Source organism: Alosa alosa, chromosome 9 (assembly GCF_017589495.1).
Source record: "Alosa alosa isolate M-15738 ecotype Scorff River chromosome 9, AALO_Geno_1.1, whole genome shotgun sequence".
NCBI lineage: Eukaryota > Metazoa > Chordata > Actinopteri > Clupeiformes > Clupeidae > Alosa > Alosa alosa.
The window spans coordinates 22,207,860-22,233,657 of NC_063197.1; the positions used below are offsets into that span (position 1 = coordinate 22,207,860).

A 25,798-nucleotide genomic window follows, 5' to 3' on the forward strand; every position below is an offset into this window, starting at 1 on the left:
TATTTCCTGTCTGTGTGTGTGTGTGTGTGTGTGTGGGGGCAGCTTACATCTTTAAATCTTAAAAAATCCAAACTGTTTTAGTCATAAAAGGTATGTTCTTAAACCTGCAATGGAAAAAGCAGCCATCCACTATCTTCCTCATTGGGATTTTCTCATCTAAAATCCAATTAGAGACAAAAAAGCCCTTTAGCAATAGGCCTATAATATAATCTTTAAAAAAAAGAATCAGCCTATTATATGACACCCTGACTGAACATCGCACATGAAAGATTGTGAAAAGAGAAAGAGTGGGTTGTAGCTAGAGGAGGGTTACGATTACTTTTATTTTCTCACTCATCTGCTTTCACTGCCTTCAAAAAACCTTAGAACTGAAATGGAATGGGTGGAGCAGCAATAGCTCTTCCTTCACTTTTCTACATGCCTCTTGGTGCTGCTCATGTTTTTGACATTTTGGAAAGCTTTAGGCATCAATCACCCAGTGAGTGGTGGAACAAAGTGGTAGAACAAAGTGGTACAGCTTGATTCCTAAAAGCCATATAGACATTTTGGACAACATTAAACATGCATCATTGCACAGCTTTCATTTGTTAGAAAATGTTTTTAACATTTCAACATTTGTAACCTTAAGCCACACCTTTGCTGGAAGTTTACCTCAAACCCTTTCTCCGCTCACAGTATCTATCTATAAATTGCAGGAACGTCTGTCTGTCTGTGTGTGTGTATGTCTGTTATTTGCATATCTCTCGAACTGATGGTCCAATTGATTTCAAACTTGACAGGAGTATTTCTATGGGCACGAGTAAGTAAAGTGCCAAGTTTGACATTATTTGGAGTATTAATGCAAAAGATATTGTTAAATATGTATTGGTAAAAGAAGCACATGTTGTCTTGTCTTTCTCTGCTCTACCGTAGCCACTCCCCCTCTCACACAGCACAGGACCATCTCACACAGCACAGCTCAGGACGAGAGAGAGAGGATAAGTGGAGTTTTGGCAGCACTGAATCATGGGTTAGATGCAAGATGTTTGGATGATTATCATGTCTGACCTCAACAATAAAGACTCCCTGTATGCAGTTTGCTTACATAAAATGATTCCGCGGTTTTTGCAACAATACGCAAACAAACACAGGCATGTAGTGGCTATTCAAAATTACATAAACAGTATAGATAGATAGTCTTTATTGTCATTGACACTTTTTGCAAAGGTACAACGAGATTTGAAAGTGCTGTCAACTCATGAGGTTTGCATAACAACAATAATAAATATTTAAAAAAAATGCATATATATAAAAATATAAAAAGAATATAAACATATATTGCACTGGTTATGAACAGGAATGGTTCTGCGCATATTTCACTTGTAAAAAGAGCATTACTCCACCATAGGATTTGCACAGTGGGTTAGGGGCCGAGAACAGACTATTTCAAATTTGAAGAGTTAAGGGCCATGATTGCCTTCGGATAGAAGCTATTTTTTGAACGGTTTGTCCTGGTTTTCATTGTTCTGTATCTCGCCTGAAGGCAATAGCTGAAAGTGACAGAGACCTTGGTGTGAAAGGTCCTTTGAAATGTCTATTGCCTTCTTGCGGCATCTGGAGGTGTAGATCTCTTCCAGCGTGGGGAGGGGGCAGCCTATGGTCCTCTCTGCTGCCCTGACGACCCTGTGAAGCGCCATCCTCTCTGAGGATGTGCAGCTACCGTACCAAACACACAGTCCATACGTGAGCACACTCTCTAAGGAGCAGTGATAGAAGGCGAGAAGCAGATTCTGGGGTAGACCGCTCTTCCTGAGAGTTCTCAGGAAGTACAGTCTCTGCTGCGCCTTCTTCAGTAGCTCCTTGGTGTTGGCGCACCATGTCAGGTCGTCCTCCAGCTCAATGCCCAGAAACCTGAACACTGGAACCCTTTCCACACAGGCCCCACCGATGAAGAGTGGTTGAATGTCAGACTTGTTCTTTCTAAAGTCAATGACCAGCTCCTTTGTTTTTGTGGTGTTGAGGAGCAGGTTGTTGACTGAGCACCACTCTGCCAGCCGCTCCACCTCGTCCCTGTATGCTAGCTCAAACTTTTCCACGACAAGGCCCCCCAAATACCACTAGGTTCTGGCCAAGGACCCCCTTGATGTTTTATTAATTAAACCCATCGACAATACTACGGCAAATGTAAAAATACATTAAGCTAATCTAATAATTATTTTAGCCACAACCACATCGCGATGGAGCATACAGTGTGTAAAAATTTTATTTGGGGCTTTCTGCTATATGAGAGTCATCACTCTACTATTATTCCCAGTCATTATCATGAGAAATATGTTCATATATGAGTCACATTATTATAATGGCATTGTATAACAACCCTCATAGTATATTTTAAATTTTTCAAATGTATTTATTTCTTGCTTTTATTTTTCCCTCCAACTTGCTGAGGCCCCCCTGGCACCCCCTCGCGGCCCCGGCCCCCACTTTGAAAACCACTGTGCTAGCTCATCCACCTCGGTTGAGATGAGTCCAACTACCGTCGTGTCATCTGCGAACTTTACAATTGTTGCTGATGTGGGTGGGGGCACAGTCATACGTATAGAGAGTGTAGAGGAGCGGGCTAAGCACGCAACCCTGTGGTGAGCCGGTGCTGAGGCTGACAGCAGTGGAGATGTTGGAACCAAACCTGACCCTCTGAGAGCGGCCTGTTAAAAAGTCCAATATCCAACTGCAGGTGGGTGCAGTATGTGCAATAAACTGACGCTTCGAATAACCCAGGCTACTTTGGACGTGACACTGAATAAACAAACGACAATTCCGACTGCAAGGTCACAAATTGAAACGAGTGATAGGCTAATGGTCCCGAATTTAATGACGTTTCAGAAGACAGCTAGACAACAAGAGCAGACAGAGCGACGTCACTTATGCTACCAAAGACTGTTTTTGAGTCACATCGTTGCATTGCAAATCTAATATGATGATGCATCATTCCACAAAATGGTTTGTCTTCAGTATCAGGAACTTATTCAATAAACTTAACAATAAACATATAGCCTTGACTCAAAACAGCTGTTAGCCTTATGTCATTCTGATCTGTAGAAATGTCACATGCAGCCATGCCTAAATTCTGCTTACTGCACATTAATTATAACTAATATATTATAATATTCAGTATTCATTATTGAATGCTTAGCTGGAATGATTTTTTCCCTATCGTCCTATTTTTAAAGCAGGCATACCTGCGGGCATGTAATTGGGCTACGGGTTTTCTACAGGAATTACATGTTTGAATGGGCACTGCACTGAATTCATGGAAATTCAGCATGAACCAGAGTCTTGTTGTTCAGGTCAAACAGATAACATGAAGATTGCTGTGTTCTGGTTTCCAGATTAAATGTTCAAACTTAGTTTTCCTCATACATAAAAGCTGCCCTTGACTTTCCAAGGTTTTGGCAACACTAACTTTTAATAGAGCAATAAAGTTATTTTTACAATGCCATTGATGGTTGACATAGATTGTGCTACACAGAGTTGCCGTGGGTGGTATACATTCTTTTCTGGACCAAGTTCATCATTAACTTTAAGGTACTTGTATTGCTCACAGGTGTGATTACCCTCTTTGAACTCTAGATCTGGCCGTTTATTACATGAGCTTACACGTCCTGTTTTTCAAAATCAAAGTGATCCTGGTGGTTGTGGTAATTTCCATGATGATTTTTTTTCAAAAATAACTTCAATATCATTACTTTCCTGCAGAAGACAACGGCGGCATTTTGGCAGAGATTGCTTCTTTCTGAAGGATGCCCGTATTCTGGCTCAGGTTGCAGAGCCTCACTCCCATAAACTGTGGCAATAGCTCAGACTTGAGATTTCATATTATGAAAGATGATGAAAATATCAACGTCTAAGTTTCAATCCATCCCACTACTGAATGAAAACTTTCCCTTCCAATCTATCCGTTTATGAGAAGAAATATCATTTTTGGTCAGTTTTACAGCATCTGACCGCCTGGCTCCTTGCCAAGGTAAGGGGCCCCATTCAAATTTCTTCCTCTTGCTCTTTTCCCTTCTTTCCTCCATGTTTACTGTTGTTTATTTGTTGTCTATTGTTTCTTCCCTTGTTCCTAACCACTATCAAGGCATTCCATTTAGTTTGGATTTACATTAAGTTTGCCATTGTGGAAAACAGAAAAGGCAAATATTTGCTTACTATTGTGATGGTTTCTTAAATTACATCCATATAACTTTTGTTTAACAAATCATTAACATTCAGGTAAGCTTTTGTTTTGTTCCTTTCCATCTGGTTGTTAGTTTTATTACACAACCAATACATCATCAGAGATTATATTCCATCTGCAACACCTATTATGCATATCCTCATCAACTCATTCACCCCGCTGGATCTAATCTTCAGGTTACTGTCACCACAGAATTTCATTTGAGTCTTTTTAGGATGCCAGTTGAAACGGGCTTCAAACAAACCATGCAAAGCTGAGCATGCATAGTAAAATTAACTGCATTCTAGAAAGCAAAGATAAAAGTGTGTTCCCTTATTTTTTACAACCCGTCTACAGTTACAACCAGATTTGAATGCCATTATTTTAATGCTCATTACCAATGAGCTCTTGCACACAATTTATAAGAACCTAGCTTAGTATGCAATCAATAGTTCTTTCTCATACTCTCTTTTTTTGTCCTGATGAGTAGACAACCATTCACCTATAAAATGAAAATAATGCACACTAGAACAGCAACCATCTGGGCACCTATACAAATCCCACTGAAACTACAAGAAGCACAAAAACACATTTGAAATGTCTCCCAAGGAGAAACAGACCATATTTAGCAAGAAGGATACAATTCAACACCTTTTTTTCTCTGTTTATTGATGGCCCTGTCATCTGAAAAGAGACCTCATTCTTAACAACCATACATGGTAGCCTGCCTCCATTTCTCTTTTTTATTCTCTTGGGCAGATAAAATGATATTTGGGAGATGGGGCTTGCAAGGTTCCTTCGGTTATATTTGTTGATTAAATGGACCAATGCAGGTTTGTCACCAAAATGGTTCTCTGAGATTGCCTCCTCTCAGTAGAATAAAACCAGCTCAATCTCAGCTACTCCCTTTCTCGGCCTCTGCTTAACAATTTGTCCAGATCTATCATTTGACTTCGGCCAGGGGAATACTCTTAATTGCCCACCCATTTCTCGGTCAAGTGATTGCGGGCAAACAGAATCACCAATCAGATTTGGGGGGATTAAAATGTCAGATGGTACAAACTGTCTGCAAAACGAAGTTACAATTGAGATCAAAGTCACCCTCACTACAAATTGTAACCTCCGTTGGCCAGGGTAGATACCTGTGGCTAGGACTACACAAACAATGTCTAATCTTCTCTCTATTGTATCGCAGTAAGGGAGGCCGTAAATTCACTGGATAGCTTGTACATACTGCACAATACCTCAAGTCCTCCTCGGCTAAAGTGGCCTTTCTGAGAGAGGAGTCAGCTCTGGAGAGGTGGTGGGGTTTAGTTGGGGGGAGATCATTCCTCCTTTGCCACAAAGACCATATTTTCAGAGTAGTCATTAGTACTATGGAGCCGGGAATAAAAAAAAAAGGCCTCGCACTGGCCTTCTCCCAAAGCCAGCTGGAAGCCAGAGATCTGTACATTTCTACGCTCTAATGAGAAACCACCGCTATGAGTTCTACGGGTGGTGAACATCACAACCGAAATGATGACCGCAGCATTCCTGTCCCCAAGTGGAATCATGGAAATGGCTTTTTTTATTATCTTGGCTGGCCAAACTGGTGCGTGACGTTATCATCCTGACAACACCGGTCAAGGAAGAGGGAGGGCTCAGAGGATGTAAGCCACTGGATAAACACAGCGCAACACCAAGCCCTTCTCCCTCATGGGATCCCAAGCCCCGTGGCAAGCCCATAGCCCTTTTATCATCATGGCGGTGTCACAGGGCAGCTAATGTTATTTAGGAAGGCCTGACAGCTGCAATGCCCTCCCTCCTCCAAGCTTATCTGTTTGGAGAGCCTTCAGTGGGATGGTAGCAGCAACAGTGGCTGTGCATGGAAAAAGACAACATTCCACGGGCCTGGTGCCTGGCCCGTAGCACTGACAACCGGAGCTGAAGTCAAATGAACGGTAAATCTCTGAGCGAGTCGGTGGGGTGCGGGAGCCATAGCTCCCCACGCAACTGATTAAAGAGAGCTCTCCTCATCCCTGGCTTTGGCTTTAGGAGGGGGGAAGCCTCTGAGCATGAAACCAAAATTGCTCCAGGGTGTATTCTCTGCTCTGCGGCCAAAGCTGCACAGTTGGAGAGTGGCGCAGACTGCTCTCCATCATGTTAACCACATACTGAGTAACACTGGCTGCCAAAGCAGCCAATGCTCTCTTGCTTCTCACCATTTTGGCAAGGAGAAGCCATACGATAAAATCACAACTCATTATTTTTCCACTTTGATAGGGTTAGGGAAAGCTATCATACAGGCAATAAGGCAGTTCAGTGTTATTTTTATTAGACACCGACATCGTAAATTAAGAGGCCAATTGGGCCAATTCCCCACTCTCTAGAAAACTATAGGGTGCTTTCACAATAGGGCTTTTGGATGCGGACTGGGGTCTGCTAATTGCTAATCTGCTAATTCTGATTGGTTTTGTTGACGTGAAATTACTTATTAATATACAAATCATAGCTCCAAATGTATATCGCATTGCTACCTGTGTCCGCAAAACCCTCCATCTTAGCTGCATGCCTCCTTTATGACAGTGAGAAAATGCCCAATTTACTTTTAGAAAGAGGAAAAAAAAAACAAATAGAGTGTGGCTATACATTTTCCTCCCTTACTTTGGGCTACTGTCCGTGACCGTGATGATTATGTGTAAATCACATAAATCCGTGGGGGCAGGGAAAGTAATCACATTCGAGTGATTAGTCACGGCCCAAAGCTTGCCAAACAGACATGAGAACAACAGGCTATTTCTCAGCAATGATGTGCAGTCAAACAGCTTTGGATAGGTCAGCTTTGTCATCTATATACCTCCAAACCAAACTTTACTTCGATGAAACAAAGGTGGAAATTCAGCCTAGAGGAGGATTCAATACACTAAATTTTTGTTGCATGATGGTAAACAGAATGCCATCGACAGGGAGGTACTATTGATGCAATGTACCTTCCAGTGCACACTTCTCATTTTCTTCTCCACCCAGCTTTTTATTTACTTTCACAAACCAGGCTATATTTACCAGCAACATCCTCAGAGGAAAAACAGTAACAGAGTGAAATCATGATCATGAAACCTTCAAATGACAAATACTGAGGTTATTCGGATATTACACAAAGTCACTGAGGTGTGCTTCTGTTTATTTGAGAGCTATCCATTAGTATGCAAGTGGTGCACTATTTAGCTTGACAGAGAAGCTAAGGGTGTATGCTGTAATTGACAGGTGAGGTGAATAGACATGCTTCAGGATTATATCCTTCACGCCTCAATACTTTTCACACAAACTCACATCTCAAGTTTGAGACAGATGTGTCAACGGTTCAACGTAGCACCTCAGTCTTAGGCTATTCAGTGCTCATAGCAAAGGAGCCATAACAGCCGGCCAGTTTTATCAGTCATTTCTGATCAATTATAGCAACAAGGAAACACTGCAGCAGTTCTATTGCTATCACATATTAAGATTAATGAATGAAAAGATAAAAAAAAGCATTATTAATACTAACAATTGTCCAACTGCTAAAACCTTACTGAAAATAAGGATTATAACATTATCTATGTTGTTAATATTCAAGCTATCTAAAGACAAGGCTTAGCACATTCAAAGTTAAATTAGTCATCTTAAAAAAAAAGTATTTCCATTAGAAGCGACCTGCTTCAACTGGACTCAATTAAATATTTCAGCTTTATTGTTAGACTTCTCAATGAAGGTTAACCCGATTAACTGGCCTAATGAAGCTCTATGGAAATGTACCGAAGGTTTTAACTCTGTAGTCATTTGACTTTTGAATATGTAATGCACTTCCCCGTAATCCTTGTCTGAAAGCCTTTGAGGTTATTCGCCCCCCCTTCCTTCCTCCATAGTCGCTCTCCTCCCACTTCTCCACAGTAATGTTTCAGGCTTCTAAACTACAGGCTTCAGGAACACTCAAGAAAACAACACAAAGTGAAGAGAGTCAACCCTCACACACAATACTTATTTAGACTCCCAATCTAAAGAGAGGGCTTCAAAACTCACAGTAGAAAACTGCTTTGATCTCATTTGCCTGGTTCAAACACTTCTGCCTTCAAATAAATTAACAGCATTGAAACACTAAAAACAGAAAGAAAACAACTGAACTAAGAACTGAAAACCGAGCAAAACAAACACAGAGTGCACAAAATGAAATACAGTCAGTCATCTTCGTGTTGTCAGATCATAGCGGCTTATAATAGACTCCACTGGTTGTTATGCTACAAGGGGAACATACTCTAAATAAATAAAGAAATATAAATAAATTATATATATGTATTTTTTTTCCTTTTGGACACTTAAGACTACTCATTGTTTTCCCAGTAACTCTCATGTGTATTGACAAATTAAAGTGCAGTGCTTCAGTTTGCACTGCTAATTCCTGTCTAACTGGAGTGTGGAGTTGTACTTCTTTTCCATGTGGATATTATACATCATTTTGAAATGAGAAGACTAGATTAAATTGTTTAAATTCAAGGCACACATAGATGATGTGGGTACAGATGTGCTCTATAGATTAGAGAGGACAAGATGCTAACACAAGCTACACATAAACATTTCAAATGTAGTGTAATTGTATGGTGCTGAAGAGGACAGCTATGCTGTTAAGCATACATACTCTGAGAAAATGCAGGGCCTGTCTAGCTTTTAACTCACAGAGTTGTAAATGGTCTGACTTTCTTTCAGAAATCTCTTAACAGCTTTGTTGGAGCCGCGGTGCTCACAAGCACGTCCATTTATTTCAGGTTGGAGTCCCTGTCAGGACCAGGCTTCATTGCCTGGTACCTTCACAGGGCTTTAAGCCCCCTGAGTCAGTACTCCTGTGATTTAAAGGCTGCCGACTTCTGGCATGAATGGCCTGGAACCCTGGAGCCTCTTTGAAAGTCTAGATCTGACAAAAAGCACTCCAAACAGCCATATAATGCTGTAGCCCCAACGCTTGCACAGATTCACACATAGCCCTGCCCACACACACCCCCACACATCTGTGTTTTTTTCCATTCACCCTTGCTCCCCAGTGGATCCCTGACTGCTGGTTTGACACAAGACAGGCAGACAGTGATGTACTTCTCTTTGAAAGAGATCTTTGTAATTGGAGAGCCTTTCAAAGCACGCTTGCTGTGCATATGAATTGAATCAAAGCTGGAGTGCGCTCTGAATTTCCTGAATTTCCACTGTTTCCAGAAGTGTATAGGAACACCACCGACACATCTGACATTCCGCCAGATTCCCATATGAAAAGCTTGGGACATACAGTACCTCAGGAGACCCGGAGAAGGAAATGAAAGGCTGCGTTTTTGTTGCCTCCACCCACTACTGTACCACATCCCCACAGATGTGTGCAGGTTAATTTCCACATCGTCTTTCTTATCAGTGTCTCATGTCATTCTGCTCGGATTCCTGTATTTGCATTCGCAACCAGGAAAAGAAAAGCCTCTTATCAAACGTGGAAAGGTGCCTGAGATATATGTGTGTTCGAGCGGTATATGTGTGTTCGAGCGGTGTGTGTGTGTTTAAGATGTATGTATGTGTCTGCGAATGCATGCATGTGTGTATCTATTTGGCCTTTAGCACTTACTTGTAAGAATTTACTTGTAACTGTAATTTTTCTCAGTTTAATCCCTTCATTTTAGCTCTGGATGACTTTTTAATAGGCCATTTGGTGCACCAGCCAAAGGCATCATTTTGAGGTTGACAAGGCAACTTTAAATTTATAACAAATTATAAATGTATAACAATATTATATACATGAAAGACTTTATTTTTCATAATAAAAATACTGCCTTTACTTTGGAGTAAAAAGTTGAATATTCAGTGCATCTAAACTGATCTTTACTTTGAGCATGGTCTGACTGCCTGGCCTCATTTTATGAGTCCAGATATTGAAAACATTCTTCAATTAAAGGGACACCAGGCAAGCCTGATGCTTTTTTTTCTACGAAACTCCCCCTCGCTCGGTCTGAAGCTTTTCCTTTTCTTTGCGTCTTCCGTCAAGGGTTTTCACTGCTTCTTTGCCGGCTCTGCCATTATACACACGTTTGCAACAATCTCGAGCATTTTGATAGCCTGCCTCTGTGCTGTAAACTGATTCGCTTCGGTCGGCGGGTAGGATACACCGAACTTGCAAGTGGGATATTCTTCCTACAGGCAGTAGGGGCGGGCGAGAGAGCCTTCATTCGCCCCGTAATGAGTCATTTAACATATACCGATTTACGAAGATGATTAATTAACACGAAAACGTTGCCTGGTGTCCCTTTAACAAGCCCATTAGTCATGTGACCTATTCAGAGGTTTGAAGGTATAAAATTACCTGACAGCAATATTTCACTGAAAAGGTTCAAAGTTCAATAAATCACAATCCCTCGAAAATTCCACAGAAAGCATGTTACTCAATGATCCACAGTCGGCCTACAGTATGTAATGCAATAATCTGGTATTACGCATTCCCTCGCTTTCCCCTAGGTTGTTTTTGTCCCCTCGGTGGTTTCTGTCCTTGCATAATTTGGACTGAACTATGATATCTTTACGAATCTCTTTCAGCTGCCAGATATCAACTGGGTTTGTTTCCCTTTGGGGAATAGGTAGGAAGCGTTTTTCATCATTATCTCCAACAGTAATAAGGTAAAGGCATCAGCACAGTGGTGATATTATTTCACCTGTTGAAAAACAAACATTACTTCCCAAAAGTTATCTTCATAAACAGGCCTCTCAATTATCAGAGGAAAGGGGGAAACTGTGGGTCTGTCTGAGAGAAACATCACAGATAATGGAATAATGAATGCCAGCCCAATAAACTACAATATAATGACACTATTGTCTCAGTAAAAGTGAACCCAGGCTTTAACACAAGCAAATGTGGATGCAAAATGTCTAACCAGTGAGTATGCTTCTTGGGAAGAGAACTCTGGGGCCTATGAATAAAAAACTCTTGGCTTTCCTTTGAACAATGCTTTGCTAAATGGACTAAGAAGGCAGGTTTCCCATAAAACTGATTGACCATGACTACTGACTGAAACACTTGTTCACCCATTTGAGGGTTCAGTAACATTCTACCATAGAATTCAACTTGGGTCAACATTAGCTCTGCACACATTGTGCTATTTTAAATGAGGAGAGTTCAGGTAAATGAACAAAATGAACAAACAATATGCTAGCATAAGGATCAGTGGCCTTATGGCTTTCACTGGATAATTACATTCAGGACCAACAACTGACACAATATTTACTGCACACTGTTCCATAGTGACCGTCCAGAGCCAAGAATCTCCACTATTAAGCAGCAGCATCTTTACAATGAGCCAGTGATGACAGGGGACAGACATGGGCAAGTGCCAAGACATTAATACTGGGGTATCTGACTTTGACAGTGATATAATGGCTAAATAAGTATGGTTTATCATTTAGAATTCATCAACATACAGAGATCCAACTTACACTAGGAAGCCACTTCCATTATTAATGCGACCCCACTGATTCTCCTCCCTTTAACTGCCCCCCTGCTTGGAACATAGACAATGGTTTAGAAGACAGGGCTGGTGCAGCTGCTTCACTGCTTAAGAAGCTTCACCCCCTCTTGCTTCTGGTAATCTTCACCCCCATTCTCTGAATGACTGCATGTGTCTCTCCTGAGCATTAAGTGCCAGAGAGGAGAGCCCACTAAACAAGGCAAAGCAAATCCAGCTTGGCGCTAATCAATCCCTTCCACCCAGCTTCTCATGTCTGACGGACTGAGCTAGGAGGATTAAAACCAATCTTAGCATGCCAAGTTCACACCAGTTTCTAGGGGTGTGGCATTGGAAAACGGCAACGCCACAGGTAATACAGTTAATACAGGGTATGGCAATACAATGCCAATCAAATAATAAACGATTATTATATAGGTATTAAGATATTGATAGCAGGTATATAGAAGTCAGTTATAGCACAACGGAACAGCGTGGAATAACCTGGTTCTGTGTAAACCACTGATTAACAGAGTTTCCGTGACATGTTTTCTTTTGTTCACACCCCTCTGACTAGACAGCAGACCGCATGGTAAGGTGATTATCCGGGTAAAACTATTATGAAGGCAAACAATGAGTCACCAATCTGAGAGGAGCTGTCAGGGACACTAAGACACTAAGACATGAGAAACCAGTTAGTGGTTATCAAGAAACACCTTCAAATAGGGTCGAATTTCTACAATTTTGTGAACGGATCTAATTTGTCTGAGAAAGAGCAGCATCTACAACACATTACATTTCTACATGAACATAAAATCAAGGTGCATAGTTCTGAACATACACTCAGGTTTGAAATAAAATAATCCTGCCATTACATCCCAGCCTTATCTACACAACATGTGAGCCATGAACATCATCCACCCCTCCACCAATATTAGCTTAGTAATACTACTATTGCCTTCAGCTCTGTACCAACTGGGCCACCGCCTGCAACCGAAGGGAAAGACTACAAGTCTACACTGGAGCGTCTGAGGTATTTTTCTTTCCTGAATCCAATCTTATTCAGGCCATTTAGAATACCATGGACGGAAGGGGGAAAAGCTGAGTGCATTGTTTTACAGTGCTAGCTGTTGTTAATCCCTCATTAATGTTGAGCTGGCAAAGTGATAAGGAGTAAAGGGCCCAGCTGTCATTATGAAGTTTTAAAGTACTCCCAGGCGAAGACAAGTCATCAACTAAGAACAATGAGGCTCCACACCTGTTGCTACATGGTTAAACTCAGGGTCTCATTAGTCCACTGATTTAAACTTCTGCCCCTCTATCTTGTCTAAAGTGGTCAGTTTCAGCACCACCGACACTAGAATAACCTCACATTACCTCCTCTGCAATGTGGAGCGGAGTATCATAGGAGGTAACAGCAGGTGGCCAGCTTGTCCAGATCAGACATAATATCTACTGGCATTAAAATAATCCCTCATTCTGACTAATTACTAATAATTACTTCCTTTTGAGGGAAATAATCACTTTGACCTCACAGACAGGGCTAACCCAGTATCCAAATCCAATGACTGCTGAGTTATGGACAGAAGACAGCAGAAGGGCATTTCTGAAGACTGCATAGTCCGCTATTGTGATAACAATGAATTCTCCCAAGATGGAAAGAACTCGGCAATCTGTGCCATTTCAATGACAATTAATTCACATTCTTGAATCACTCAAACAAGACATTTAGCAAATACAACATAGCTGGCTGATGTGGTCCAAGCATTGGTAATCAATCAGAGAACTAGTTTCAAAGTAGGGGCTAATGTTGGAGCTATGGGTATGTCTTCATACTTTTTCCTTCCTGAGCTGGACAGATAATTTTATGTTGCACATCCGAGACTGCGGCTCTCTCTCTCTCACACTCTTCCTCTCTCTCTTTCCCTGTGTGTGTGTGTGCGTGTGTGCGTGTTTGTTTATGTGTACCTGTATCTATGCCTTCACCCTGGTAACCGAGTTCCATTATTGTTCTCCCACTTCCTCTCTCGGTAAACCCTTCCTGTAACCAATCCCGTCTGCATGTAGTGGAAAAAACAGCCATCCTCGCAAACTGCCGTACTAACAGGTTCCACTGATTGTTTTGTCCGAGGCATAACTCTCCAATTCAAATGTTTCCTCATGTTTTTTAATATCTTCTGCACTAACAAAGAAAAATGAAAAACTCAATTTTCCAGCCAGGAAAATTCAATTTGTGAAATTCATGAAGTGTGTCAACAACATCCTTACATGGCCATCGGACCAAAGACAGATCCCCTGTTGGATGCCATTCCAACATATCATTTGTTGTGTCAGTGTGCCAGACATCTATGGACGCAGTGCTCGCCAATAAAAACTTGATCAAAAGGACCATGACAAAATTATGCCACTGCTTCCACAATTTCTTGGATAATAGTTAAAGACACTATTCAATTCAATTTTCAATTAAATTTTATTTGGAGAGTGACAGCGGCAAGGAAAAACTCTTACACTATGTAACATTCTTGTTATTTAGTCCTTTAAAAGTTTGATGGCGGGTCTCTTTCATGGGGGATAAGGGGTTAATCCGTGACAGTCTCAGTATTTAATTGTTTGCCATCACTGAGCATAATACTAAAGTTATTTCCACTATTTTCATGTTTTATCATCACTAAATTCTCCCTGATCTACATTCCAGACTGCTGGAAACAATGCCCAAAATGGTGCATTATGAAGAATAAAATTCATATTATGGAGCTTCATAGTCAAAAATGTTATTTCATTAAAAGAAAGAACAAATATGCATCTTTATCTGGTATAAATCCTATTAGGATCATCAAGTGCCCACATGGTCATTTGGGGGTCCAAATTTGGGGTTCCAAAAGAGTCACCTCTGCCGGAGAGGGGCTTTGTACCCCCATAAAACCCCCCACCAGTGGTACCATACCCTTCAAATTCATTTTGGCAAGAGCAAGGTTCCCACATATAACAAATAATCCTGTTTAGAATAAATATGATCATTAATTGTGGTGCTAAGGCCACCCAAAAAGTGAAAAATCACACATGCCGTCAACATTTTTTAGGACTTTGCTGACCCACCTCTCACCCAAACAGTGAGGAATGTTGATTCTGCCTCCAGAATTTGTTTAGTACAGACTACAATGAACTACCACACCAGTTTACAGCCTTCTACCACTATTAGAACAGACTTTATGGGGTTTCAAAAATGGCAAAAGATGAAATGTGAAATTCCAATGTGTCAATTACGGCCGTGGCACCCGAAATTCAAATGGACGCCACGGGCAAACCGTTCGAGATATTGACCTGAAACTTCAGATTCCCTCGTTTGGTAACAAAAGGCATATTTTCACTGCTTTTCAGCAAAATCTGAGAGGTACCATGTACATGATACCCTGATTTTGGCTGTTTTCACTTGGAATGACCCTGCTACAAACCATCACCCCCCTGAGCCTAGGATGCAGGCATTCCATTTTGGCCTTGTGTGGAAACAGCAATCTAACAAGCTAAGTGAGAGAGCGGGAAAAGCGATCAAGTCCGTCTTCTTCTCTTATGGTTTCTTGAGTTAAAGAAACTTGGTACTTTGAGACTTTAATATTTCTGGACATTTTCAGTGCAGTAAGACCTTTTAATGGCCATTTAGTTACCCTCGTCATGCATCCAGCAGTATATTTCATCAAGTACAGTCACAATGAAACAGAACAAAAATCACTGAAGATTAAAAGGCAAGAGTCAGGGTGTCTCAATACATTATTCAGGGCTACTCATTTATCAAACCAGTATAAGGCCGTTCAGAAACTTTTAATTATACAAGTTGAATTCTATGCCTAACTCCAAATGATCCTGCACAACTTCAAAAGTGCCCGGACAGCAAATACAAAGTACTGTAGCCTTGGTCTGCCTATCTGATGAACATTTGGCAGCATTCTTCACATAGGCACATTTTTGATTCTGCTTCAGAATGTATGGCAATTTAATTTGATTTTAAGTGCATACACTCAGTATACCATGGATGGTCAATCCAATACATTTTCCCATTCACGTGGGAAAATAACATATTTATTTCCAAAAATCATTAATGTGTGGAGCAATAAACATTGACAAGCCTCTGTTGCAGCTATGGGTGTAGAACAGAACTGTAGCGTAATTGGATGTGTCAAAGCATTACATTAAATTAAATGATTCTCAGCAATTTGTGTGCCCAGTGAGAGCTATGCTTATGAGGGATAATTTCTCTAAGGACTACACATGAGCAGGTACACTAAAGGCAACTACAAAATTATTTGAGAGCAGAAATGACGTGAAGTTGGATGCAATGCAACCTGTTGGATGCGATGCAATCATAATAGAAAGTACAGTGCCAAACCTGAAGGCTAACTTTTTTTTGCAGCTGACTTCCAAGTAAATCAACAGAGAGTGAATGCAAGGTCAAACGTGCCAAGGCATGAGGGTATATTGAAATATTATTAAAACACCTACACATATAGGAACTCCCTTTCAGGCAGAGGGAGAAGACGCATTACTGTGATGATGGATGGCCACCATGCTAATATGGCTGGCCAGAACCATTACAAATTAAAGGCCCCTCTCTCCCATCATGAAACCGAGACAGCATGGGAGGCGATCAATCACCCAGGCTCCCTCTGACACTGAGAGTTCCTGCCAGCCTGGGAGAGAGATGGGAGCAGAGCGTGAGAGAACCTCAGCACAGCCTCCTCCACAGCACCAGGCCTGCCAGCACTGGATTTGAAGAGCATGACAGAGAGAGAGAGAGAGAGAGAGAGAGAGAGAGAGAGAGAGAGAGAGAGAGAGAGAGAGAGAGAGAGAGAGAGAGAGAGAGAGAGAGAGAGAGAGAGATTCTGTAATGACAGAGATGCATCACGGATATGGTGCTACAGATGCATTTTCTAGTCATGGTGGACAACGGTAAGGTGCAGTGGGTTGTCAACACAATTAAGCTTGCTTTTCTTGCTCCTGGAGGGACATTTTGACCCTGTGTGCTTAAACCCTGCAGGAGGTAAGACTGGGGAAAAAGGTTCAGCAGAGTGCTGACAAGAGGTGTGCAAGGTTATGCACGTACAGCATCTTTTAACTTATATTTCTCTGTTGATGACTTCTGGAAGACTCAGAAGTCTCCCACTACGTTAGAGTGTGTAATGGATGTGTCATTAGTGGTGGACAAGTGCGGTTGGGAGAGCGTAAGGTAACTGTTTTTTTTTTTAACAGCGCCTGCTGCACGGCTTTGATGTTGACCGTGTCAGTGCCTGGGCTGATCCGTGATGACAAGGTGCTCGCTGAACAGGGACTTAATCCTTGGTTATGCTGGTCAGCCATCTACCTCACAAGTCATGCTTTTATGTTCCTGAAGTACAGAATTCAGTGCATGCTCATTCATCAAGCAGAGAGGTGAGTGAGTCATGACCAGTCAGTGGCCTTGAGAGAAAACTGTTGCAAATTTCAAAGTAACTTTCTGCTGTACAATATTCCATGTACACATAGTATGTCCACTGATTGCAACATGGCACCACCTGTGGCTTATATGAAGGCTCTGTTTAAGTCTCAGAACACATCCAACACATCTCAATCATTAAGAAACGGTCTTCAAAAATTGTGAAGTGATTATAAAGGCCTGGTATGGACTGACCATGTGATGCAATGACCATGATAAGGTGCTATGGTAGAGTGTGTGCAATGGTGGTAGAGCACAAGTGAACAGTGCCGGGACTGAACAGTGCAATAGCTTGCTTATTATTAAATATTAACTATGACTATGAAAAGATAAGAATGTAAACATAATTGCTTGACAAATAAGAAAGAAATAATATACTTTAGGAACAATATAGATGTTATGACCACAGACCAGATTGTGCAGGAGGGCTAATATAGCCTATAAGACAGTCAGGTGTACAGCAGACAAAGTTACATAATGGTAGGGCCTGAGAGAGACAGGCTCATGCTGTAAAGGCCATTTCTCCCCAACTCTTTTGTGTGGTATTAATGAACGTGCTGCGTAGGGGTGGCGGTCATTGTCCATGATCACCAGCATCCTACTCATGGTCCGTTTCTCTGCAGTTGTTGTAGGTGACTCCAGCTCAATGGCAACAACAGAGCCAGCTTTCTTTACCAGCCTGTTCAGTCACTCAGTATCTCTCTTCTTGATGCTGCTGGGAGCACACCACAGCATAAAAAAGGACACTGGCAATGACTGACTGGTAAAACATCCAGAGGAGCTTACTGCATACATTGAATGACCACAGCATCCTCAGGAAGTAAAGCCGACTCTGCCCTTTCCGATACAGCACATCTGTGTCGGCTGACCAGTCCAGTTTATTGTCCATGTGTACCCCCAGGTACTTATATGTGCCAACCACCTCATAGACCCCTTCAATGGAGACTGGTAGCATATGTGACTTAGATCTCCTGAAGTCCACCACTAACTACTTGGTCTTTGTGCAATGGTGCAGGCTCAGCCAGATTCTGCAGCTGAATGCCACAAAGTCATACACCACGTTCCTGTATTCATCCTCCTGTCCATCCCTGATACACCCCACAATTGCAGTGTTGTCCGAAAACATCTGCATGTGGCATGACTCAGAGCTGTAGCTGAAGTCAGAAGTGTACAGGGTGAACAGGAACAGTGAAAGCACAGTCCCCTGAGGTGCTGCTGATCACAGTATCTGAGAAGCTGTCCTTCAGCCTGACAAACTGTGGTCTCTCCGTCAGATGGTTTGTTATCCAGGATACCAGGTGAGCACCAACCCCCATCTGCACAAGCTTGTCTCTCAATCTGACAGGCTGAATGGTGTTAAAGGCGCTAAAGAAATCAAAGAACATGATGCTCACAGCACTTTTCCCCTTGTCCAGATCTAGAACGAAAGCTTTCCAAAATAAATGAGAGGTGCTCTCCCATTCCCAGCCCCATCATTACACCACGTTATATTATAGTGAGAATCAACCCTATAATTCAGAATACCTTTGGAAGAAATGGTCAGACATGTCTGGAAATTTTGATAGAGACATAAATCTTCAATCTTACAACCTGAAATATAATCTTATGGTCAGGAGAAAGATATCCACGCTCAGCTGTGCTCAGTTTTCATGGCATACACTTCACTGCGTTCACTACAGTCGTGGCAGATGGATTTCCTAGAAATAGTGTATATGAGGACTATGGACCGTTTTTTTTAATGAAAAACTAGGCTGAAAAGAGAAAAGAAATAAAGAGCATGGGAAATGGTGTGAGCAAACGTGTATGATGGACAGACCAGGGCAACAAGAGGAGAGCGGCTGAGGAGAACAGCTCCTCCATACAGACCCTTCAGCAGCTTACACAGCCTACTAATAATGTAACACAACACCCTGCAGACCATGCTAATCCAAGGCATCCACCTCCACATTCACTAAGTGCCATTCATGCCAGCAGTTTGGCTTGCCTTTTATGCAATTTTTTTGTTGAGATTTACCTAAGCTGTTAACTATCAAATACAACACCGCCACTATGCTACAGGAACATTACAGACTTTTTGGAACCCATTCTCTCACATCCACTGACCTATGGTGAGAAGCACAGAAGAGTTCTCCCAGAACGGCTGCCATGCCCAAGGCAATACTTATAAATAACACATCTGCTATGTGTTATGGAGATCAATAACCCAATACCATAACAGAGAGGAGAGAGAATGAACTCCGCTGAGGAAAAGAAACATCTTATTCATCATTCAGTGCAAGTGTGACAGAGCCAGTTGCAATCCATGTCTTGCAATTTCACACAACTTCAAAGTTGAATGTATTAAGGAAGGTAAATTCACATTTCTTACTGTCGGGGTGAAGCTTTGGCACAGTGACTGAGTCACTGAACTACAGATATGTTTTTCCGGTAACTGAGGGCATAGATTGTTTTATGATGGCAAGCACCCATGCTGAGAGATTGTGATGCATTCTAGGGGGGCTTTTTAATTGCCTTCATTATTTCAAAGTCATGAGGACTACCCCCGAGCTCTGAACTAAACCTGCCTTGATATTTGCTCTGATTAAGAAGTCGTAACAAGCATGGTGGGTGTATAAAGATAGAGCTAATCTTATTAAAGGCCAGCAAAATAAAGATAATTATCACACCAACAAATGACAAACAAATGTGAATGAAAGATGAAAACTCCACAGACTCCTCATATTGCCCCAACTAGATGATTAATGTAAAGGGCCTGGCTCACTTTCTTCATGCCATTTTATTACTTCCCTTTCCACCCACTAGAGACCTGCCAGTTATGCATGCCCATGGGATTTCTCCATTCACTGTAGCCATGCCACCCCATGAAGTGCGTGCCGGCACCAATTTGGGTGTTGCCAGCTGTCAGTCTTTCCAACCTGCTGTCTTGATAAGATTCCGATAGCAAGAAAACAACCGCTGGGCTCTACTGACTCTACTTGTGGATATTTATCTTGGGGTTATTTTTATGAGGAGGAGAACAGAGAATGAGTTATACTTTCACGCTGGAGCAGACATTAATTAAAAAGCCGGATCAAATTAGGGCAGCATCTCCATTAGTTACAGCTTGGCCTGTCAAAAGGGATGTTTTCTGAGAAATAAAATCCATAAATCAACCACAGCCAGATCAGCCCATTGAGTGGAAAATGACTTGCTTCACCAGGCAAGAGAGCAACGAGACCAAAGAGACCCCAGGGAGAAAGGGCATAGCCCTGGGGTGATGAGAAGATTCCAGTTAATATTGCAAATGGGGGAAGAGGCTGGACTGTGTTTTGGTTCTACTTGCCATGCACTCTGGCAGCGTAGTAGAGAAGGCATGGTTGCAGGCTAGGTTCACTTATTTGAGTCTCCTAGGAGTACTCAAGAAAGACACTAGAGGAGCACAAGCATTAGCACTAGAGTTACTGACAGCAGAAAAAAGGCTAGCGCCAATCTAAAATAAATCTTCACCCACTCATGGCATGGAGTATTGTTTTGGAAGCATGCCCGGATCTAGGCTGCTCAGATTGGGGGGGAAAATAGAAATTTGGGGTGGGCACAATGAATAATAACCCCCCCACCCACCCTGTGCACACACCATTTACACTACACAACAAAACCGCTCAGTTTCACCTACAAATGCCTTACTTTTCACCTTAAAATCATGTAAAATAGTGGTACAAGTTGTTCATACATTGTTCATTACATAGCCATATTTGTCCTGCAAAGGTATCTGCTAATAGGAACACTGCACATATTTATATTTCATTTATATTACTCTAAACAAAGGCCACACGTCAGGGCACCAAGGCCAAAGTTAACTATATAGTAGGCTATAAGCTACATAAAAATGATAAAATGTATATTTACCCTATTCACAGCAGTAGACCTGCATCAAGGTATGAAACAGAACATGAAACATGACATATTACATAGAACTGTAAATCATAGAACTGATATTTACAGATATCTAGGCTATATTTAACATTATTTTCTATTTGGCCTGTTATGAAATCATGTAGCCTATTGAACAAAGCAGTTCAGCTTTAAGAACCTCAAATAGTCTACCGGCATGTTTACCATTTTGTGATCATTAAGGCTACTTTGACAAACTCTTAGTGAGCCGATTTTAATATTTACAGATATCTAGGCGATATTTGTAACATTTATTTTGTATTTGGCCTGTTATAAAATCATGTATTGAACTATTTAAACACACTGTGAAACATGAAGCCCAAAGTTGGAGACATGCATTAAGACATTGCTGCAAATGTAAAACCGGATTACACTGGAATGGCTAACTATACAGGGGAATGCGTTACACTTTTGTGTTCGGTAAGGTCTGCTGTTTCTTCTGATATATGGTTTGTCGTGTGTTGAGGGAAAAGTTTGTGAAGTATTCCACCGAGATGAATGGGTAGGAAGATGGGCGCGAATGTAATGATTAAATTAAAGTTACTTTTCTCACAAACCATTTACCACAACAACTAGTGGCTAACATCATTTAAAAGCTGAGAAAAAGCTCTTTCGTGTGATGTGATACATGTGATATCTGTATGACGAGTAGGCTACTTCAGGAGTAGTTTAGCAAAGCGTAAAACACTATTCATAACAGTAATAATATTCAGCCGGGGCAAATTAGAAAAGTGTGATTAGCAGATTCAATAGCTGTCAAATAAAATTGACCAATTTGGTGGGGCAGAAGAAATATTTGGGGGGGCATTGCCCCTCCCAGCCCTATTCTAGATCAAGCCATGTTTGGAAGCATTGTGTGAGAAATATTGAGTGAGAAATACACAAACATGAGTAAATGTCAAATGGAACAAATGAAGCTAAAGGCTAGGCTGTCTAGTTAAAAGAGATGCGGGTTCAGAAATTCAAGTGGTAACCACAGGCTGTGTTTGGATAAACAGAGCATGTTAAATATTAACCTCTGGCCATTGGCAGGCTGGTTTCACAGACTCCAATTTACTGCTAATGAATTTAGGGGTTGATTATGTGGAGAATCCCTACAGAGGTTACAAGTAAAAACGTTAACCTCTAAAGACCAGGCAATGACTCGTGCTGGAATTTTGGGGGAAAATGCAATTGCATGAACCCTCAGGATTAATGTCAAAACTAAATTAAAACACTCATACTAATCAGACTAATTGTGTGAAGTTTATTTTCACCATGGGCAGTAAGGTCCTGTGCACACAGCCAAGATGCCAAGCTACTTTGACATTTAATGGAACACGCCAACTTTTTGGGAAATTGACTTATTTGCCATCCTTCTCTTCTCTGTGCGTGCAATAACCCAGCTTTACACTGTTAGCCTAGCTTAGCAAGTGGGTTACACCAGCTAGCCTATAGCTCCCTTTTAGAAGCATCTTGGAGATGAGAGTATGCTGGGCTGCATAAACGTGTCTAAAAGCCTTAAATGGGGCCACTGAAGGTGTCTGCACAGCTGGCGCTGTATATTCTCCACTCTCTGCAGTGTAGTTCTGTCGCGAGCAAAACAAATCAGGCCTAGGCCACCTTCCTTCTTGGAGACTTGCATGATGCATGCACTACCTCCTCTGGCCCACGTCCAAAGCTGTACCTTGTACATGTCAATCAGACAGGTCAGTATAAACAAGCCAGCTTTAATTGGACTTTGTGATCAAATAAATTGGAGCTGTGCATCACAGCCACCCCAAACAAGCCGACCAACACAGGCTCTTAACAAAGGCCAAATGTTGCCTGAATTAATGCACCACGGTTAATTTGCTACAAAAGGATTACAAAAGGCGAACTGGAAAATCCTGGAAGGAAAGCAGGAGCTGAAGCCAGCATTCAAGACACCATAGGGAAGGGGAGGGGGAAGGGGGCTGTGTGGTTGCCCAGGGGACATGACAAGTAGTTTTGTATAGACTGTGAAAGTAATATTTAAGTTACATTGTAAATATTTACAAATAAAAGGTCATCTTAACACTCTGTATCACCCCACCAAATACAGGCTGCCCCAAGGATGGCCATCTGACTGACCCATGAAAACAGGCAAAAGGAGTTTTTTTGTAGTTCTTCATTTTTCACTAATCACCTATAAACAGAACAGCTCAAGAAGCTATCTGTACAGCAAGTCAGGTATAAGAATAGGTATATTCCTATAATCAGGTATATTTCTGACACCGTGAGTATAACCGTGTGCACTTAGAATGCCATTATATGTAATTCCTCTATTCAGAGCATCCTTTCTTCACACGCTCTCTATTTTTTATAGCAGGACTAAAAACATTCTCTTCTCAGACCATTGTGAATCAAATTAGCATCACAAAATTTCACCACTATATAGAGATTCTGAGTAGGCCTACATCTCCACAATTTAAACAAAGAGCAAGGTGATATCCTCCTGGTGAATAAACAACAATGAGGTTGAATTTCAGTGCTTTGTCATTAGGGCAATGGAACAGTATGAATGGAAATCATGAGCTGAAGATGTGCAACCAGACAGAGCGCACGGGAGAGTGACCTGAAACCTACATCAATGACAAAGCATGCCAGCGTAGATTTGGATTAAAACAGCTCCTTATCTTTAAAACAAGACAGATCAGACGATCTTGTGGTTTAGCCTGGCAAAGATGTATAGCTACTTCCCACAAACAGATATAGAAAGCGCTAAACTAAACATCATGTTCCAATCCCAGCAGACTCAGTGTCATTATGACTCCTACACCGATATCACTGAAATCCTCCTCTGGCCTGTAAAATCTATCTGGCATGAATTCAGAGTGTGAAAAAATGCCAGCGATCGTGGGAGAGGAACCCTAGAGGAGCCTAGGCACTGCCTGAAGCTTCTTGGTAAGATTATGAGGAGCCAAGGCCCTGAATCCAGTCTGCAACTTTTAGCAGAGTGAGAAAACAGGCCCTGCTCCATGTAAGGTTGTCCAATGTCGTACTTGCTTCAGTTTAGTTCTGGCGCAACTCATATTGAAGTGCTTCAGATGATATACCAGTGTTGTTTTAGAAAACATCAGCGCTGACAGCACCTAATGCCTTATGATCTGAGACCAGAGGTAGCCAAGTATAGCAAATAAATTAAAAATCCAGGTGTTTGTGCCAAAAAATATGGATCACATTTTAATATTTTAATACCTCCATCAGGTAATGCACATCGTATTCTTTGTAAGTGTATTGAAAACATGCATCGGTCACAATATTCAATCTCCAGCCAATTGGACAAGTCATTTAAAAGGGAAGAGCACATGCTCTGCAGCAATACAATAATAATACATTTTGACTTGAAAGCATTGCATCTAAAATGTTTTGTTTTCATGGAACCATAACTTGTATGTCGTTTTGGACAAAAGCGTCTAAATACCATAATCATAACTGACATCTGACTATCACCTACTGCTGAAACACAAGAAACGTGCAAAATGGTTTCCTCCTAGCCACAAATAACAGCAGCCAAATGTTGGCAGGGGGCCTAGCACATTGAACAGGTTAATGGGATAATTTGTGCCTAATGTGATGCTGTGATAAAAATGCAAAGGTATGCAGATCTGAGTCTCTCTGGCCATTATATGGTTCTGTCAGATTACACATTTTCTAAGATTAGGGTTCTGTAAGATTACACATTTTCAAAGATTAGTCACATTTTCATTTTCTGACGTGACCCCTTAAAGAATAATCAAATCAGAAAATACTGACAGGCAAAGTAGTAGACCTAGCGGCCCAAAATTAACCAACCAGCAGTCCAACATTTGAGAATTATTTGGGAAAAATTAATTCGAAGAGATCGATTGTGTTTCCTGAGCGCATGAATCATAATGATAGAACACGAACATGTTTGCATAAAAATAGGATACCGAGATGTCGAATTGAAGCACACTCAAATTGAAACTCAAAATGATCTAGGCCAGCTTTTTGTCAAAACTAAATATCTGGCAATTATGTGGGTCAGTTTAACGAGCACAATTAAATCACCGGAGCCAAACCCCTTCTTAAAGTTAAGACTTATGCAAATTCTGATAGTTTATAGCCTAGGCTACTGTATTGGCTAATTTTAACTATTGTGGTTGAGACCGTTAGCCTACTATACCCTCTGGCCAGACATACATTTGGATTTTAAAACAAATGTCCAACTCAGAGTGAAGTGACCACTTTCTTTTTCTCGAAGTGTTATAGCTACAAATCAATCCTCCAAAGCGTTTCACAGATCAATCCTGGCCTCAAGGCAGGACCACCCACATGGAGATGTTCACACCACTTCTGACTTTCTGTGTAAGGAACTGGGTCTATGTTGACACAAAACAACTACAGCGAGCACTAGGCTCCGGTAAGAGGGAATATATCATCCTACTCACCCGTATTCTCCTCATTGCAGCAACGATCTCCACTCTGCTGTTTGGTCGCGACACATCCAGACTACCGATATACTAATAATAAAAGAAAGCGAAGCGATAGTTAGGCCACGACTTTCTGATCGACATACATATTTTAACATAGCCTTGTTATCGCCAAAGGATACACAAGAGCAAGGAAACCAGCCTAGACAAAGCCCCAACTTTTAATTGAATGTTTAAATCCAAACTAAAACTGTTAAAGACGATGAAGGACTAGATACACACAATGAAAGTTACACTTTACGTTCATGAGATTAAGATAACACTTCTACACCTCGAAATCCAC

General features: G+C 41.4%; 1 protein-coding gene across 2 annotated transcripts in view; it reads right to left on the reverse strand.

The window, feature by feature from the left end:
* Nucleotides 1-25,798, reverse strand: part of nos1apa (nitric oxide synthase 1 (neuronal) adaptor protein a) — a 102,126-nt gene that overhangs the window by 75,730 nt on the left and 598 nt on the right. For both annotated transcript variants that reach the window (XM_048252017.1, XM_048252018.1), the window contains exon 2: nucleotides 25,474-25,545. In XM_048252017.1, the coding sequence (XP_048107974.1) occupies nucleotides 25,474-25,545 (72 nt within the window). The remainder of the gene's footprint in view (nucleotides 1-25,473; nucleotides 25,546-25,798) is intronic.